The sequence below is a fragment of the Saccopteryx leptura genome, chromosome 1 (assembly GCF_036850995.1).
Source record: "Saccopteryx leptura isolate mSacLep1 chromosome 1, mSacLep1_pri_phased_curated, whole genome shotgun sequence".
Taxonomy (NCBI): Eukaryota; Metazoa; Chordata; class Mammalia; order Chiroptera; family Emballonuridae; genus Saccopteryx; species Saccopteryx leptura.
In genome coordinates this window covers 216,380,077-216,396,802 of record NC_089503.1, presented here as the reverse complement: position 1 = coordinate 216,396,802, position 16,726 = coordinate 216,380,077, and the positions used below count along the sequence as shown (strand labels likewise).

At 44.1% G+C, this 16,726-nt stretch overlaps 1 protein-coding gene across 2 annotated transcripts in view; it reads right to left on the bottom strand.

Annotated features, from left to right (window-relative positions):
- Positions 1-16,726, bottom strand: part of ARHGAP10 (Rho GTPase activating protein 10) — a 283,692-nt gene that overhangs the window by 158,162 nt on the left and 108,804 nt on the right. For both annotated transcript variants that reach the window (XM_066386249.1, XM_066386238.1), the window contains exons 5-6: positions 7,162-7,263; positions 2,412-2,522 (exon numbers count right to left, since the gene is read on the bottom strand). In XM_066386249.1, coding sequence (XP_066242346.1) covers positions 2,412-2,522; positions 7,162-7,263 — 213 coding nt within the window. The remainder of the gene's footprint in view (positions 1-2,411; positions 2,523-7,161; positions 7,264-16,726) is intronic.

The following is a 16,726-nucleotide window of genomic DNA, read 5'->3' as shown; positions in this document are numbered from 1 at the left end:
AAGAAAGTGTCATTAGCACCAAAAAACTTGGGGGGAAAAAGCAAAACATAAAAACAGCCATGTAGTGTCCCTTATCTCACCATGATTCAAGAAGTCAATTAAATCCAACTGCATCTTACCTATAAATTAGTTCTTTAAAAAGAGGATTTCCGATTTTTTTTCACTAAATGCCAAAGCCATGAAACAGCTTTTATAGAATAATATGTATGAGAAATGGAATTCTATATTATTCATTGGCTCTTTGTGGTCAAAAGAATTGTGCTATTCATTTATAACTGAAACTTTTATCACTGTGGAGAGATTCTAGAAGGAGAGTAAAATCGCAGAATCAAAGAGCTCAATGGCCATCAGCGTAGTGCAACCTGTTTGGCCACAAGGACATTCAGTCTCTGGAGCAGAGAGAGGGGCAGAGGCGGGGTGGTACTCAAGGTGGTATTCCCACCAGCCCTCCACCTGCCCCTCTCAATGAGAAGGCAGCTGCTTCTGCCCCTCCTGTGAGTGAGTCTGAAGTGAGTAAAGGTGATTTGGGGTAAGAGCTTAGGAAATCCTGACATCTTGAATTTGGGGCTCTGTCATCAAATGGCCTCGAGGGGTCAATTTCCAACTTCAGCACTGTTACGAGAAGTCAGGCAATCTGCTGAAACCTGCCCTTTGCTAAATGAGATGATAAAAATATTTCTTCCTGCGTTATTCTGTGGAATAAAGTGCATGAACACAGTAAAAAACCTAGAACAAGGACTTGAACAATGAGCACTGTAAACGCTCAATAATGTCATCCACTATTGTTGCTTCACATAAAAAGGAAGCTTTAAGGCCGACCAGGCGGTGGCGCAGCCATCCGATAGAGTATCGGACTGGGATGCAGAGGATCCAGACTCGAAACTCGGAGGTCACCGGCTTGAGCACGGGCTCATCCAGCTTGAGCACAGGGTCACTGGCTTGAGCATGGAGTCATAGACATGACCCATGGTCACTATCTTGAAGCCCAAGGTCACTGGCTTGAGCAAGGAGTCACTCACTCTGCTGTAGCCCCCAGTCAAGACACATATGAGAAAGCAATCAATGAACAATTAAGGAGCCACAATGAAGAATTGATGCTTCTCATCTCTCTCTCTTCCTGTCTGTCCCTATCTGTCCCTCTCTGTCTGTCTCTGACTCTATCACAAAAATAATAATAAAAAAAAGCTTGAAGAAAGCTTTTTTCTTTAATTTAGATTAATTCTGTTACTCCAACTGGACTATAGCTTCTATGAATGCCAATTTTTAAATAACCATTACTTGATTTTTTCCCTCAACGTTGCATACACACTGGATAAATTGTAAAGCACATGAACTTTACAGCAATAAAGCTGCTTTTTAAAAATCACACACAAAAACATCTACATTAAAATACTGAAAATCAAATTCATGTTTCTGAATTTTTTTTGCTAACACCCACAGTATGAAATATCGTTTGCATTTTGATTCAGAAGATAAATATATTCACATATGTGCCTAAACATTAATATATGAAGAACTGAAGCTATTAGAATATATCTATATAAGCACACACAAAAATCCTATGTTTCTAAAATAAGTATAAAGCAATGTCAGAGTAACTCACAAAATAAGTTTCAAGGCCCTGGCCGGTTGGTTCAGTGGTAGAGCGTCGGCCTGGCGTGCGGAAGTCCTGGGTTCGATTCCCGGCCAGGGCACACAGGAGAGGCACCCATCTGCTTCTCCACCCCTCCCCCTCTCCTTCCTCTCTGTCTCTCTCTTCCCCTCCCGCAGCCAAGGCTCCAATGGAGCAAAAGATGGCCAGGGCGCTGGGGATGGCTCCTTGGCCTCTGCCCCAGGCGCTAGAGTGGCTCTGGTCGCGACAGAGCAACGTCCCAGATGGGCAGAGCATCACCCCCTGGTGGGCGTGCCAGGTGGATCCTGGTCGGGCGCATGCGGGAGTCTGTCTGACTGCCTCCCCATTCCTAGCTTCGGAAAAATACAAAAGAAAAATAATAATAATAAGTTTCAAACCTTCCGCACACTGGTTCCTAACTTAGGTTGCCATTAGCACTGTGACTTGCGATAGAAATAACCTATTAGCAGTAATTGCTGAAATTACCCACGTTGGAACCGGTGTACTTGCTTCAGAAACAAACTTGGACAGAGTGAAGATTTTCCCACCCACCCTCACTCACATTTGCAATATTTCCCATTCCATGCTGCTGGGCAAACGAGGCTGAGGACTACGCACATGTCAGTGACTCCTTGACATCATGGCTACCTGCGTCTGCCCTTTACAATTCGTGATGCCCTCCCTGCCTCATGTGTGTGCACTACTGCCTCTGGAAACCAGGCATGAAATCCAGAACGATAAACTTCTGCATCACACCCCAGAGGTCTTGCAACAGAACAACCCCAGCTGCGGTACTTACAGGTTCCACGAATTCAAACTTCTTCCTCTCCTGGATTTCCTGCAGCTTACATACATATTCCAGAGACAGTTCGTAAAAGTGCTGGCGGGTCTGCTCCACTTGGACGTCTGCCTGCGGTGAAACAATTGAGGCTGGTCGAATGACAGAGACCGTGAGGAGTGACACTCTTGCTCGGAGGTCAGCAAAGCTGCCATCCCCAGGCCAAATGGCCTGCCGCCTTGTTTTTCTAAATAAAGCTGTCCTAGAGCACAGCCATGACTAGTGGTTCATATACACTCTCTGGCTACTTTCCTGCTCCAACACCTGGGATGAGCGGGTTGCAACAGGGACCTCATGGTGGGCCGACGTCTAAAACACTTACTACCGACCCTGCGCAGGAACAGCATGCCCCCCCCCACTCTGTGCGGGAGAGTGACCCCCGAAGGACTGAAGATGAAACTGGAAGGTTCTTTGTGGAAAAACACACCCAGACAACTGACACACACGGTGGAACTACCCACACGCAGAATCAAAACCTCACAAACATTATTTCCATGAATAAATCTTCTAAGACTGAGGTTGGCCAGGGAGTGAGACTGGGGACGTGCCAGTCACCTCAGCACTCACGAGTGAAGGCAGCAGGTGAGCCAGTGGCCATCATGGCACCATCTCAAGGCCCCGGCGCTCCAAGGCAAGTGAGGGCTTGAAGCCCGTGTCAGTACGCCAAGCTCCTGAGGCCTCACGGTGTCTCATCCCCGGGAAGGGAATGGCACCAGATGGTCAGGGCACTGCTCAAGAAAAAGAAAAAGGTCCCAGCTTATCCTCTCTAACTAGAAAGAAATTGGGAGAGGACTATAGGTCCACAGAGGAACAGGCAGGAAAGAATTCTGGGCCCAGAAACCATTCTTACAAGCCGTCGTGTAATATATTGTCCTAATTTGGCTCATTTTACTTTTTAAATTATTTATCTGGACATTTCTCCAAAGAAGACACACAGAGGGCGGCAAGAACACAAGAAGGTACTCAACATCACTCATACAGGAAACGAGATCCCACCGCACACCCATCAGGATGGCTACGATCGGAATACACAGAAAGTAAATATGTCAGCGAGGATGTGGAGACACTGGAACCCTTGTGCACTGCTGGTGGGAATGGAAAATGAAGCAGCCGCCACGGTAAACAGTATGGCACACTCCAAAAAAACAAAAACTAGGACCACCTTGGGACCCAGCAATTCCGCTTCCAGGTACATATACCCAAAAGAACTGAAAACCATCTCAATGGATGTTTGCACACCCAGGGTCATGGCCGCATTATCCACAGAACCTATAATGTGAGGGCGATCCAAGTATCCACCAAAAGACGAACGGATAAACAGAATGTGGTATTTACATAAAATGGAATGTTTCTCAGCTTCAGAAAGGAGGAAAACTCTGACCCATGCTCCAACATGGATGAACCTTGAAGACACAACGCAAAGCGAAATAAGCAAGTTACAAAAGGACCAATAGGGTATGACCCCACTTACAAGAGTGCCTAAGACAGTCAAATTAGAGAGACAGAAAACAAAGTGGTGCTTGCCAGGGGCTGGGGGTGGGGAGTGGAGGAGAAAATGGGGAGTCATTACTAAATGAGCAACACAATTTCAGTTTAGAAAGATCAAAGATGTTCTGGAGATGGATGGTAATGATGGTTGCCCTACTATGTGACTGTACTGAATGCCACTTAATTGTACACTTGGAAATAGTTAAAATCGTAAATTTCATGTTTAGATAGTTTACCGCAACAACTTAAAAAAAAACTGGGGCAGGACGACTGTTAAGTAATTGACATATAATAAAAAAATTTTAGCATCAAATGATTTTAAGCAAAATAATGTTTAAATGTCAAAATAAGAGTGTAACTAAGCCAAAATGAGAAGTTCTACCTCTCTTCAGAATCATGGTATTTTTATACTTCTAAAAACCAGAGTTTTGATAGTTCAGCAGTTAACAGGTACAACTCTCAGCAAAAATAATGTAATTTTGTTGGGTATTTAACAAAGGGAAGAGGAGCTATGAGTAGATTCTTCATGTTATTATTATTGGGAAATGTCCTTCAAGAAAATTGCACCAAAGTCAGATTTACCAAGGGTTTGTTTTCTTTTTGTTTGTTTTGTGGGGTTTTTTCATTTTATCTTAGCAGATTCTTTCACCTGGTTGCTTGTGATACTGCGATGACCCTAGCATTTCCAGCCAACTCCTGTCCACACCCCCGTAACTGTTCTGACTGTTCAGAACTGCTGGGCTGGGTGCCACATGAATAAATCACCAACACTGTCAATGGCCCGTCACATACAACAGTGCCACAAACACCCAAATTCTACCTACAGCACGCTCCTTAGCCTGACTCAAGTCTAAGAGACAATCACTACGTACGTGCTGCAATAATAAGTATGTTTGGCCTGGGTCCCAGGTTCCTGGCACAAAGCTCCTACGACCCGTGATATTTCCTGAGCACTGGGAGTGCCTCTTACCACACAAGCAGCCCCTGCAGGGAACACCTGAGACAGGGATCAGAGGACTGAAACTTTCAGCTCCAGCCCCGCCTCTGGAGACAGGATGGGGGCGAGGGGATTACAGATTAAGCCCCATAAAACTCTTAAATAAGAGCTGGTGAGCATCCACGCTGGTGAGTGCATCTACAGGCCGGGAGGGTACACACCCCAGTGTCATGGAGACAGAAACCTCTGTACTTGGGACCCACCCTTCCAGACTTCGCCCAGGGGGCACTTCTTGATCTTGATCGGGCCGTTCATCTGTATCCTTTACATGAGCCTTTATAACAAACGGTAAACTTAAGTAAGGGTTTCCCTGAGCTCTGTGCATTCATTGCAGGAATGGTCAGGGAAAACTCCTAATAAGGTAACCTCTGACTGCAGAAGGCCTGAAACAGTGTGGGAAGGAGTGAGGCCTGCAGACCTGGGTGAGAAACGTACAGGCAGTAAAAAGAACAAGCCCAAGGCCTGGAGCACGGAGCCCACTGCCCAGTCCAGCCAGAGCCAGGTGGTCCTTGTGGGTGGTGGGCAGGGTGGGGGCCCAGGCCTCTGTGACAAGGATGTGGAGAAAAGAAACAACATGAAGGCTCACTCTGCTTGCCGTACAGAAAATAAACTGTAGGAACACGTGGGTGGCAGCAGGAAGACCCATCTAGAGGCAAGGCTTTTGCCGTAATCTGCTGAGAGAGGCCGGCAGCTAGGCCAGGGCAACGGTGGTTGGGAGAAACGGCCGCATTCTGAGTACATTCTGGAACTAAAGAAGACAGACACCAACAGGCTGGGTGGGGATAGGAGGGAAAGGGTGTGGGTGACCCTACAGATTCTGCCTGTGCCATGTGGAGGATGAGACCCCTAACTGGAGAGTGAAGCGGACATGGAAATGAACTCAGGGCATGGAAATCCCTTCAGGATACCTGAAAACAGAGCGGAGGGGAGGAGGGAGGGAGCCGAAGGAAAGCCTGTAAAAGCTACAGCTGTCGTTGCAAAGCTGAAAACTGACCGGGCAGGGGATGAAGGAGCAGACGTGATGTAACCGGTTTGTGGTTTCCTACTTCCCACTGAAGAGAAGAGAGAGCCCTACCTACCCACAGTATTGTAGTGAGGATTAAGGACAGAAAGTGCCTTCCTCTGTTACAAACTGTCAAACGTCAGGCAAAGGTATTGAAGAGACAAAAGAAAATGTAACATATGGGTAATGTCAACATGACCACACACATTGTGCAACTGCAGTTTCTGACATTAAAAAGTAAGTAAAACCAACCCAGGCTGGTACCAGAGTTTCTGTTGTTAGTGTCTTTTTAATGATTCAAAAAATGCATATTGCAGTGGTAGATTGTGCCCAGATTCCTTACGTGTTTAAAAATAAACAAATGAGAAAAATAAAGAAAACACACTTTTGTAGGATGAGTCAAGAGCCTAACAGCTGTAAACAGCATTATTTTTAACAAAAGCACATGTTCTAACGTGGAAACCATTGAGTTCGAATTCAAGTGTGTCAGAGAAAAAGCACATGGCAGGAAATTTTGAAAAGACAAAGAGAAAAATGAGAGGTATGATATAAATTCCTTTCTCCTTACATATGGCTCCCTCAAAAAAAAAACACGAGTCCATTAACAAAAGTAAAACAGATGTTCCCTTCCCAATGGAGCGAAACCTCCTGCATCTTCAGCATTAAATAAGGCTGATGCTACCTTCACACAGAAGCCAAATGGTACAAGAACTTAGTGAAGTTCAATTCATCTCTTCAAGTATTCTTGAAAGCCAACTAATGAATCTATTCCTGAAAATAATGTATCTGTTCTTCAGGAATGCTGGTTGAAATTGTTCCCATGAATGTAAGCTGAGAACCAAAGACTGTAATATTCTGAGTCCATACTGAATGGCTCACTGTCAGATGTACCAATTATTGGGTGTCTAGTTTCACAACTTTCTCCTTAATTCAAGAGACTACATAATCATCTTTTTTCCATCTCTCATAACCTGAGATGAAAAGGCTTCAGAAGAAAAAGCACCTTCAAAAACAAAAGACATGCAAATATAATATATGGTGATAGAAGAATTGACTTGGGGTGGTGAGCACGCAATGCAATATATTCACGCTATAGTATAGAATTGTGCACTTGAAACCTATAGAGTCTTATTAACCAATGTCACCCTGCTAAATTCAATAAAGAGACATGCACCGCTTATTAAATTTTAGAAATGAATGAATAGAAAAATAAAAAACAATACCTCTTGCAAATGGGAGTCTTTCTTTTTCGCTGATAAATTCAGATGTTTATCAATTAGGCTATAGTTCTTCTCTGTCTCTTTGTCAAACTTCTTTTTTTCTTCCTACAAATCAGAAAAACACAAGCACTGGGATTAAACAGGGAAAAATGCATGCACATAGTAAAACCACTGGGAAGCTCAAAATAGGCAAAATATCTGAAAATAAAAGGAAGTACTACTGCGTGGGATGAAGTTTCCAGAAAAATCTATCTGTGCCCAGGCTACCGTGTTAGTAATCCACAAACAGCATTAGAATTGAAGAGTCACTTATCTTTTCCTTTGCCCCCTTGAATGAGCTTTTTTCCAAGCCTGTTATTTTTCAACTCTTCATACTCATCAGTGTGTAGAATTAATGCTGTGTCACTTGTCCCACATTAAAAAAATTTTTTTAAAGACATAAAGCTTTTTAAAATTTCTTAAAGAACACAAAGCTTAAAAAAGCCAACTTGCCATAGATTTTGGCATAAAAATGGAACTCATTTAAAACTGAGTAACTTTTTATACATAAAGGAATAATCATCACCACACAGGAAAAATATTGGGAAAGGCTCTCCCTAATTGTCTCCAGTATGACTGCAACAATCAATCAGCTCCTTGACTGGAAATGTCAGCACCTTTCCCAACCCTAGCAGTGATTTCTAGAACACCATCTGAAGGGCCTAAAATAATCCTGACATACTGGTACCGAGACCCTGCAGGTAACATTGCAGCTGTCCTCCAGGTACTGCCTAGAGCTAGCACATGCTTTCTTTTGCTACATAGGAGCTTTCTGAGAAAACAAGCAACCAACATTTTAAATGCAGAGAAGACAGACTATCTCCGCTAACCCTGCTTGCCAACTTAAGCAGATGTGCCATAAACATTCTGAGCACCAATGAGAGCACACTCTGTCCTCACGCTGTCCAAATGTTTCCATTAACTCCAAGCTCTCCCAGACTCGCCAAGGCCTCCTGGCAAGGAACATTCTCTGCCCTCTGTTCCAACTTCCGTTTCTTAAAACAAAAATAACGAACTAGTCCAGCCCTTTCTGGTATGATCTTTTCCTACTGGGCAAAGAGATGGAATGAAGGCACGTAAATTCTATTCCTTTGCAGTCATCCCCTTCTTTTTCACCATGCGTGACTACAAACTACTGTGGGGGGGGGGACCGAGGACTGAAACGCCTCCAGCTCACCTGAAGACCCCACCCTGATGGAGAAGAGACCCAGGAACTGCAGTGCCTCCCCATTTCTACTCCAAGTTAACGACAAACTAACTGCACAACTTCAAAAAAAGAAAGAAAGAAAGAAAGAAAGAAAGAAAGAAAGAAAGAAAGAAAGAAAGAAAGAAAGAAAGAAAGAAAGAAAGAAAGAAAGAAACATTTAACAATTCCGATCCTTAGTTTTCTCATTGAGATCATCAGAAATTTTTTTGGTACAAGCTTGCTCATAGATCCAATCCTAAAATTCTGCATCCTATAATTCACCCATGTGTCAGAATAAACTTTTGGTGAAAAGAAATCACTTTTTCTTTATGCTCAAGGATTAATTTAGCACCTTTTTTTCAGTATGTAAGTAAGGCATAAATATATGGCTGTCTTCTATTTTTCATGATTATACTCTTCATCAACTATTTAACAGAAAAATAAAGTAAAATAAACATATGGCCATTACTTCCAAATCTCTATTTTTAAAAGCTGAGATTGTAGCATACACTCTGGCTCAGGTGTCAGGAGACTAGGGTGCTAGTCATGGCTACTTAGGGTTCCAGCTGCACAGACTCTCTGCATTGTCTGAGATACCAGTTTCCCGGGTTTAAAGGGAACAGGAACAGAAGTCATGCTGCTGCATTTACGACAAGAATGCTGCCGTGCACGATCACAGGGTAAAGAATTCCGTTATATTTGCAGATCACTACCTACTAGGAATACTGGAAACGTTTCCTCCTATGATTTCATCTAAAGAACAGCACGGGACAAAAGAAGGAGCGATGCTAAAAGCAGCATCAGAACACCCAGCACTGTCTACCACGCTGGCATACGGAAATGACCACGTGGCTCAAGTTTGGAATGAAAGAAAATAGTGATAGCAAGGCTCTGTGAAGAAGGAATGTAGCCAAGAAACAACACAATACCCACCAATCAGAGGTGGAAATACATTCATTCACACAGGGTACAGCATTATACGAATGCTACTGAGTCGTGGGACTTAAAGAGCCATTTCTTTCTGCATTTGCTCTCAGCACCCTTAGAGATAATTCTTGTTTCTTTGTGCTAATACAACTTTTTGTGCTGAAACAATATGCATGTTTCTTTAATACTACAATAGAGGACACATATGCATATATGCATGGATTATATATAAAAAAAAAGTGAGAAACGTAAGAGAAAGGTTCTATCAAGGATCAAATTAAAGACAAAGGAAAAACTTTTTTTTTTTTTTGTATTTTTCTGAAGTTGGAAATAGGGAGGCAGTCAGACAGACTCCCGCATGCGCCCGGCCAGGATCCACTTGGCACACCCACCAGGGGACGATGCTCTGCCCATCTGCAGCGTCGCTCTGTTGTGACCAGAGCCACTGTAGCGCCTGAGGCACAGGCCATGGGGCCATCACCAGCGCCCGGGCCATCTTTGCTCCAATGGAGCCTTGGCTGCTGGAGGGGAAGAGAGAGACAGAGAGGAAGGAGAGGGGGAGGGGTGGAGAAGCAGATGGGTGCTTCTCCTGTGTGCCCTGGCCGGGAATCAAACCCGGGACTTCCGCACGCCAGGCCGACGCTCTACCACTGAGCCAATCGGCCAGGGCAGGAAAAACTTTTTTATAAACCTGCATTACAAACTCAAGCGCAAGTCAGGTAGTAACATAATGACTAAAGCAAGCCTGAAGTAGAACTCATCAAGGCAGGCGGGGCAATAAGCCTTCCCCATTGCAGAGGCAGAGGGGTAGGCAGCCCCAATGCAGCCCCAGCCAATGTCTACCCCAGGGAAATACAGGCCCCACACACAGGCCGTGTCCTCTGGTTTTTCTGGAGGAGCTGAAAACCCCAGTGACTTTTAAATAGTGGCAACAATTTTTTTCAAGCTTTTGACATGACTAAGCCAAACAGAAGTATGTTCACAGGTTAAATATGATTCACAGGTGGTCCACTTGTGATCACTTATGATATCTCACATGAAGGAAAGAATAGTAAAGACCTATTAATTAACCAGAATAATCAGTCAAATAAGATGCACACTATATAAATGGTAGAGGAGACTCATAAACCTAAGAACCAGATTTTAAATAATCAGATTTTTTTTGTTTGTTTTTTGTTTTGTTTTTTTGTGACCGAGCCAGAGAGAGGAACAGATAGGGACAGACAGACAGGAAGGGAGGGAGATGAGAAGCATCAATTCTTCACTGCAGCTCCTTAGTTGTTTAGTGAATGCTTTCTTACATGTGCCTTGACTGGGGTGATGACAGCAGAGCAAGTGACCCCTTGCTCAAGCCAGTGACCCCACGCTCATGCTGGTGAGCCTGTGCTCAAGCTGGATGAGTCCGCGCCCAAGCCAGCGACCTCAGGGATTTGACCAGGATCATCTGTGTTCCAGTCCAACGCTCTATCCATTGAGCCGCCTGGTCAGGTAGGTCTTTTGAATACATTAGAAATTATATATTTAAAGGTGTCATTACAAATCACTGGGTAAAATATATACATATATTTTTATATATACATATATAGATAGATGTGTATATCTATATTAAATTCAACCAATGGTTATGGAGCAATTGGTTAACTGTTTGGAAATAGAATGAGAATCACATCTCATATCAAAATTAATTCCAGATGGATTGGAAGAGTCAAAGTAAAAAATAAAGTCATTAAAAAAAAGTATTTTTAGGCCTGACCTGTGGTGGCGCAGTGGATCAAGCACCGACCTGGAAATGCTGAGGTCGCTGGTTCAAAACCCTGGGCTTGCCTGGTCAAGGCACATATGGGAGTTGATGCTTCCTGTTCCTCCCCCCTTCTCTCTCTCTCTCTCTCTCTCCTCTAAAATGAATAAATAAATAAAAATAATTTAAATATATATACATATAAAAAAGTATTTTTATAGATAACAGGAGAGAACATACTTCTAAGCAAAAAAGCAACAGAAGAAGCCTTAAGAACTTCTTGATATATAAACAAACCAACAGGCAAACAACAGAGCAGGGAGACAATGAAATTAAAATGTAAGAAAAGTAAATATTCATAACACATAAAACATTCCATATTGAAGCCTTGGCGGGTTGGCTCAGCAGGAGAGCACTGGCCTGGCATGTAGAAGTCCCAGGTTCAATTCCCAGTCAGGGCACACAAGAAAAGTGACCATCTGTTTCTTCGCCCCTTCCCCATTCTCTCTCTCTTTCTTCCCCTCCCATAGCCATGGTTCGAATGGTTCTAGCAAGCTGGTCTTGGGTGCTGAGGATGACTCCATGGCCTCACCTCAGGTGCTAAAACAGCTCAGTTGCTGAGCAATAGAGCAGTGGCCCCAAATGGACAGAGCATCACCTGTCTGGGCTTGCTGGGTGGATTCTAGGTGGGGCACATGTGAGAGTCTGTCTCTCGGCCTCCCCACCTCTCACTTAATAGAAACATTCCATATTAAGCAATTTTTTTTTGCTAAAATCACACATTAGTACTCCTATGTTAAAATGGATGAACAACATATAAAGAATTCACAAACACTTGAATATAATTGTGAATTGTCCACATTTCTACAAACTACTAGAATTTTTTTTGTTTTGTTTTTTAAAAAAGGGGAGAATTTTTTTTAAGTGACCAGGTAACTTTTTAAAAATTTTGGGTATTTTACAAATATTTTAGGAGGAGGAAATGAAAGGCTTATTTTCAAACTATAAACATAACATAGCTAGTGTAGGGAAGAGCTTAGGTACATACTTTCTTAGAGGTGCTGACTCACTCTCCTTTTTTATTTCATTAAGAGATGGGGCCTGACCAGGCGGTGGCGCAGTGGATAGAGCATCAGACTGGGATGCGGAGAACCCAGGTTCGAGACCCCAGGGTCACCAGCTTGAGTGCGGGCTCATCTGGTTTGAGCAAAAGCTCACCAGTTTGGACCCAAGGTCTATGGCTCAAGCAAGGGGCTACTCTGTCTGTTGAAGGTCCACGGTCAAGGCACATATGAGAAAGCAATCAATGAACAACTAAAGCACCACAACGAAAAATTGATGATTGATGGTTCTTATCTCTCTCCGTTCCTGTCTGTCCCTATCTATCCCTCTCTCTGTCTCTCTGTCTCTGTAGGAAAAAAAAAAAAAAAAAAAAAAAGAGGTGGGTAATACTACACACAAGAAACAAGATCTCTGCTGCCTGTAATATACCAGTGGGGACACTTTTAAAACAAATGCCTATATATCCAAGCCAACTGGAGTTTCCCTTGGTCAACCAACACCCTACAGCCCAGGTGAGATGCCCCCTCTTCTGTGATAGGCCAGCCCCCACTCCCGTGAGGAAAATAGCACTCATCCTTAACTCCTGCACCAGACGCCACTTGACTCATCTGCTTTAGGAATCCCTCCCTTCCCCTCTCCTTTAAGCTCCTTCAGCCTCTTCCCGGAAACGAGAATCCAACTTTTCTACCCACAGAAGGGAAGCCTCACTCCACAGCCAGCAGGGGTCCAGGAGACATCTGTTCTGTCAGAGGAGGAGGGAGGCAGGGAGAGAGAGATGAAGGAGGGATGGATGGATGGATGGATGGATGGATGGATGGATGGAGGCAGGGAACCTGTGGTTACAGCAACACCCACAAGGCAGTTGCTCCAGTCACCTGTCCATCACGGGGCACTAGTACTTGGCCAGGAGGGGTATAAGCTAAGCCACAGTGCCCTGGCATTTCACCTCTGAACCTAGCATGCAGAGAGTGGACAAAACCGTTCTGGTTCTTGCTTGGGTAGCTCATCCGGAGCAAACCATAAACGGGAAAATAACTGTTTAAGTACATATGCTAGGCCCCTGATCGGCAAACCGCAGCTCGTGAGCCACATGCAGCTTTTTGGCCCCTTGAGTGTGGCTCTTCCACAAAATACCAAATGCAAGTGCTACCTTGATGAGGAATGTACCTACCTATATAGTTTAAGTTTAAAAAATTTGGCTCTCATAAAGAAATTTCAATTGTCGTACTGTTGCTTTGCCTCTGCTGACTCATGAGTTGCCGACCACTGCGCTAGGCCCTGCACCAGACATGGGAAACACATGTCAAATGCATTTAGTCCTTGCATAACCTCTGAGACAGCTGTCACTGGTCTCATTTTAAAGATCGAGCCACTAAGGTTTACAGGCCTTGCGGTACTTGCCCTAAATCACAGCTTTTAAGGGGCAGACACAGAATTCGAAGGAGGAAGAATCAGGTCTTCCTGAAAGATTCTCCTGGCCCTCCACGCCATGGGAACAGGGTCTGTTCCAAGCACCTGTGCCTATCAAGCATGTTGCTTCGGGGATGTTTGTTTCTTTGCTTTCCTATTTGCAGTCTCCCCGCAGAACTGCTGTTGGGCAAATGAGTTTGTAAAATATGAATTTTTAGTTTGCTTACTCTTACTGTTAAAAATGGCACTGCCCAGGCCCTGGCCGGTTGGCTCAGCGGTAGAGCGTCGGCCTGGCGTGCGGGGGACCCGGGTTCGATTCCCGGCCAGGGCACACAGGAGAAGCGCCCATTTGCTTCTCCACCCCCCCCCCTTCCTCTCTGTCTCTCTCTTCCCCTCCTGCAGCCAAGGCTCCATTGGAGCAAAGATGGCCCGGGCGCTGGGGATGGCTCCTTGGCCTCTGCTCCAGGCGCTAGAGTGGCTCTGGTCGCAGCAGAGCGACGCCCCGGAGGGGCAGAGCATCGCCCCCTGGTGGGCAGAGCGTGGCCCCTGGTGGGCGTGCCGGGTGGATCCCGGTCGGGCGCATGCGGGGGTCTGTCTGACTGTCTACCCCCGTTTCCAGCTTCAGAAAAATACAAAAAAAAAAAAAAAAATGGCGCTGCCCAGGTATGTGATCTGGGAAATTGCCAATTACCTTCCTGCTTGGGAAGGGCCATTGTTATGCTAATGTTGCTGGAGGAGAGGTTTGGTGCCAGAAAAGTTTAGAGAGAAGAGAAAGGAGGAGAAGGAGAAAGAGGAGGGAAGCCAACATGGCAGAGGAGTAGGAAGCCAAGATGGCAGCATACTGAAGGGGAAGCCAGTTTGTGCAGGGAGGAGAAGGGAGAAGGTGTGCAGATGGGGAGCCAGAGGTGACTGAGACTGGTGAGACCTTTGATTCTAGGAAAAAACAGAAGAGATTCTCCTGGTTGTGGAACTGGAGAATGTGTGAGTGGCTACGGGAGCCCTAAGTGAAAGGGAAGTGCTTTCCTGCTGGTGCGAGACTAGAATAAAGGAATGGCCCACTATTTTTTGGCTCCACTGTTTCTTTACCGTCTGCTCGAATTCAATGGGAACCTGCACTTGAACAACTTCGACAGCAGTGGCCCCTGGCCATACAACTGCCAATTTCATAAAGGCCAGCTAGTGGTTTAATTCATAATTGTATTCCAGGACCTCTCACACTATGCCATATGATAAGCAATAGTAAGTATTCTACTACTAAAATGGAAATAAAAATCATTAGATTAAAACAATATTCTTTTCTGCTTTATCACAATTTAAGAAATTACTCAATAATATCGTAATAACTATGTACGGAGCCAGGTGGGTCCTGGAAATATCAAGGGAGAACACTTTGTAAAGTATATAATTTTCTAACTACCATGCTGTCCACCTGAAACTAATACAAAATAAAATTGAATGCAAAATGTAATTGAAAAAAAGTTTAAGTTATTCACATAGATTTGCTTTTTCATCCATATTGTGCCATCATTTACAGAATCTCAAACATCAATTTTTATTAAACATTTAGTCATTAGAGAGTCTTGGGAAAGAAACAAATTTGGCCTTAGCGGCTGGCTGGTAACAGCTGAGGCAGTAAGTTATAATGCTGGAACGGAACATAATTTTTTCAACCCTTCTGGTTAAATGTTTTAGTCTATCGAATTAAAATGGTAACTGGCTCTTGGCAAACCAATGTTTATTTATTTTTTTAGATTCTATTTACTCTTTTATATATATATATATATATATATATGTGTGTGTGTGTGTGTGTGTGTGTATATTTTAGAGAGAGAGAGAAAGAAGAAGAGCAAGAAACATCAACTCCCATCTGTGCCTTGACTATGCAAGGCTGGGTTTCAAACCAGCGACCTCAGCATTCCAGGTTGATGCTTTATCCACTGCACCACCACAGGCCAGGCACAAAAGGGCATGGCAATAGGTTCCACCATCACTAGAAGTCAGCCACACCCAGGTGACCCCTGCAGGCTACTGCTGGCTGGGAGCCACACTTTCAGGTCTCAAAGGCCTGACCATCTGAAAGGGCAATTCTAAGTTCTCCAGCCTCACTCTTACTGAGTCCTGGCATTTCTCAGGGTTTCTACCCAATCCATTTGGCTCCAACATTCTTTTGGTGCCTGCAGCGTGACAGTGTGCTGAAAGGCACTGGGGAATAAGTGACAAATTCCTGGGGGAGGTGGCAGAGCTTCAGAAGAGGTAAGAGCTGGGCTCGGCCTGGAAGAAAACAGACCAGCACCCTGGTGTGACCCAGCAAAGACCCAGCTGCATCCTCCAGTGGAAAATGGAGCCTTTCAAAACAGAGACGAGAAGGCAGCAGAAGCCACAGCATGGAGGGTCAGCCCAAACCAGAAATGACGGCAGGAGAAAAAACGGCAGAAAAAAGAGAAGCAAACGGCAGAAAAAGACCTCGATGCATTTAAAGGATCCAGTGTACAAAACCATCCAGGGGTTTAGGTGACGATCAAGCCACACGTTCAACATGTCACTGGGATTCTGCTGGCTGGAGGAAAGAGCAGAGAGAACTGAAAGAGCTTCCACACAAAGGGCAGTACCAGACAGGGAAAGGAGAAGGAAAAAGAAAAGATCAACATTTTGACATGTACATCCAAAAAAAGTTCTGCTCTGGTCAACTTTTATAGACATTTTTGTTTCCAATCCCCGCATGGAAACCACTTCAAGCCATTTCAAAGATCTTTCACTTAAGAGAATCAAGTCTGTCTGTTTTTCAGTATCCCAGGTAAGTAGATAAACTGGTGGAACAAGACCTCGTGCTTGTCAAAGTGTGACTGAATGTTTAGGAAGCACAGATGTGGAAAATAATCAAATGCCCAGATTTCAAACCTTTCCTTGGTTCTTATAGAAATATCAGTAGTATTGGTTATTTATTAGCTACCTTAGAAAGTAAGACAGAGTCAAGACTACTAGAATATAAAAAAACAAAGCACAGTTTTGTTTTGGGGTTTTTTTCTTTTAGAGACTTAATAGGCTTATAAAAGAGAGATGTTTATATATTGCGAGAAAATCGCCTTCCTCTATTGTTTATTATACTATACAAAACTGCCAGTAAAAACAAAAAGGCCTCTTCCTGTGACCCACAATGACTGGTCTCCTCAAAGGTAACATCAGTAGCTATGACGGCTACCACACCC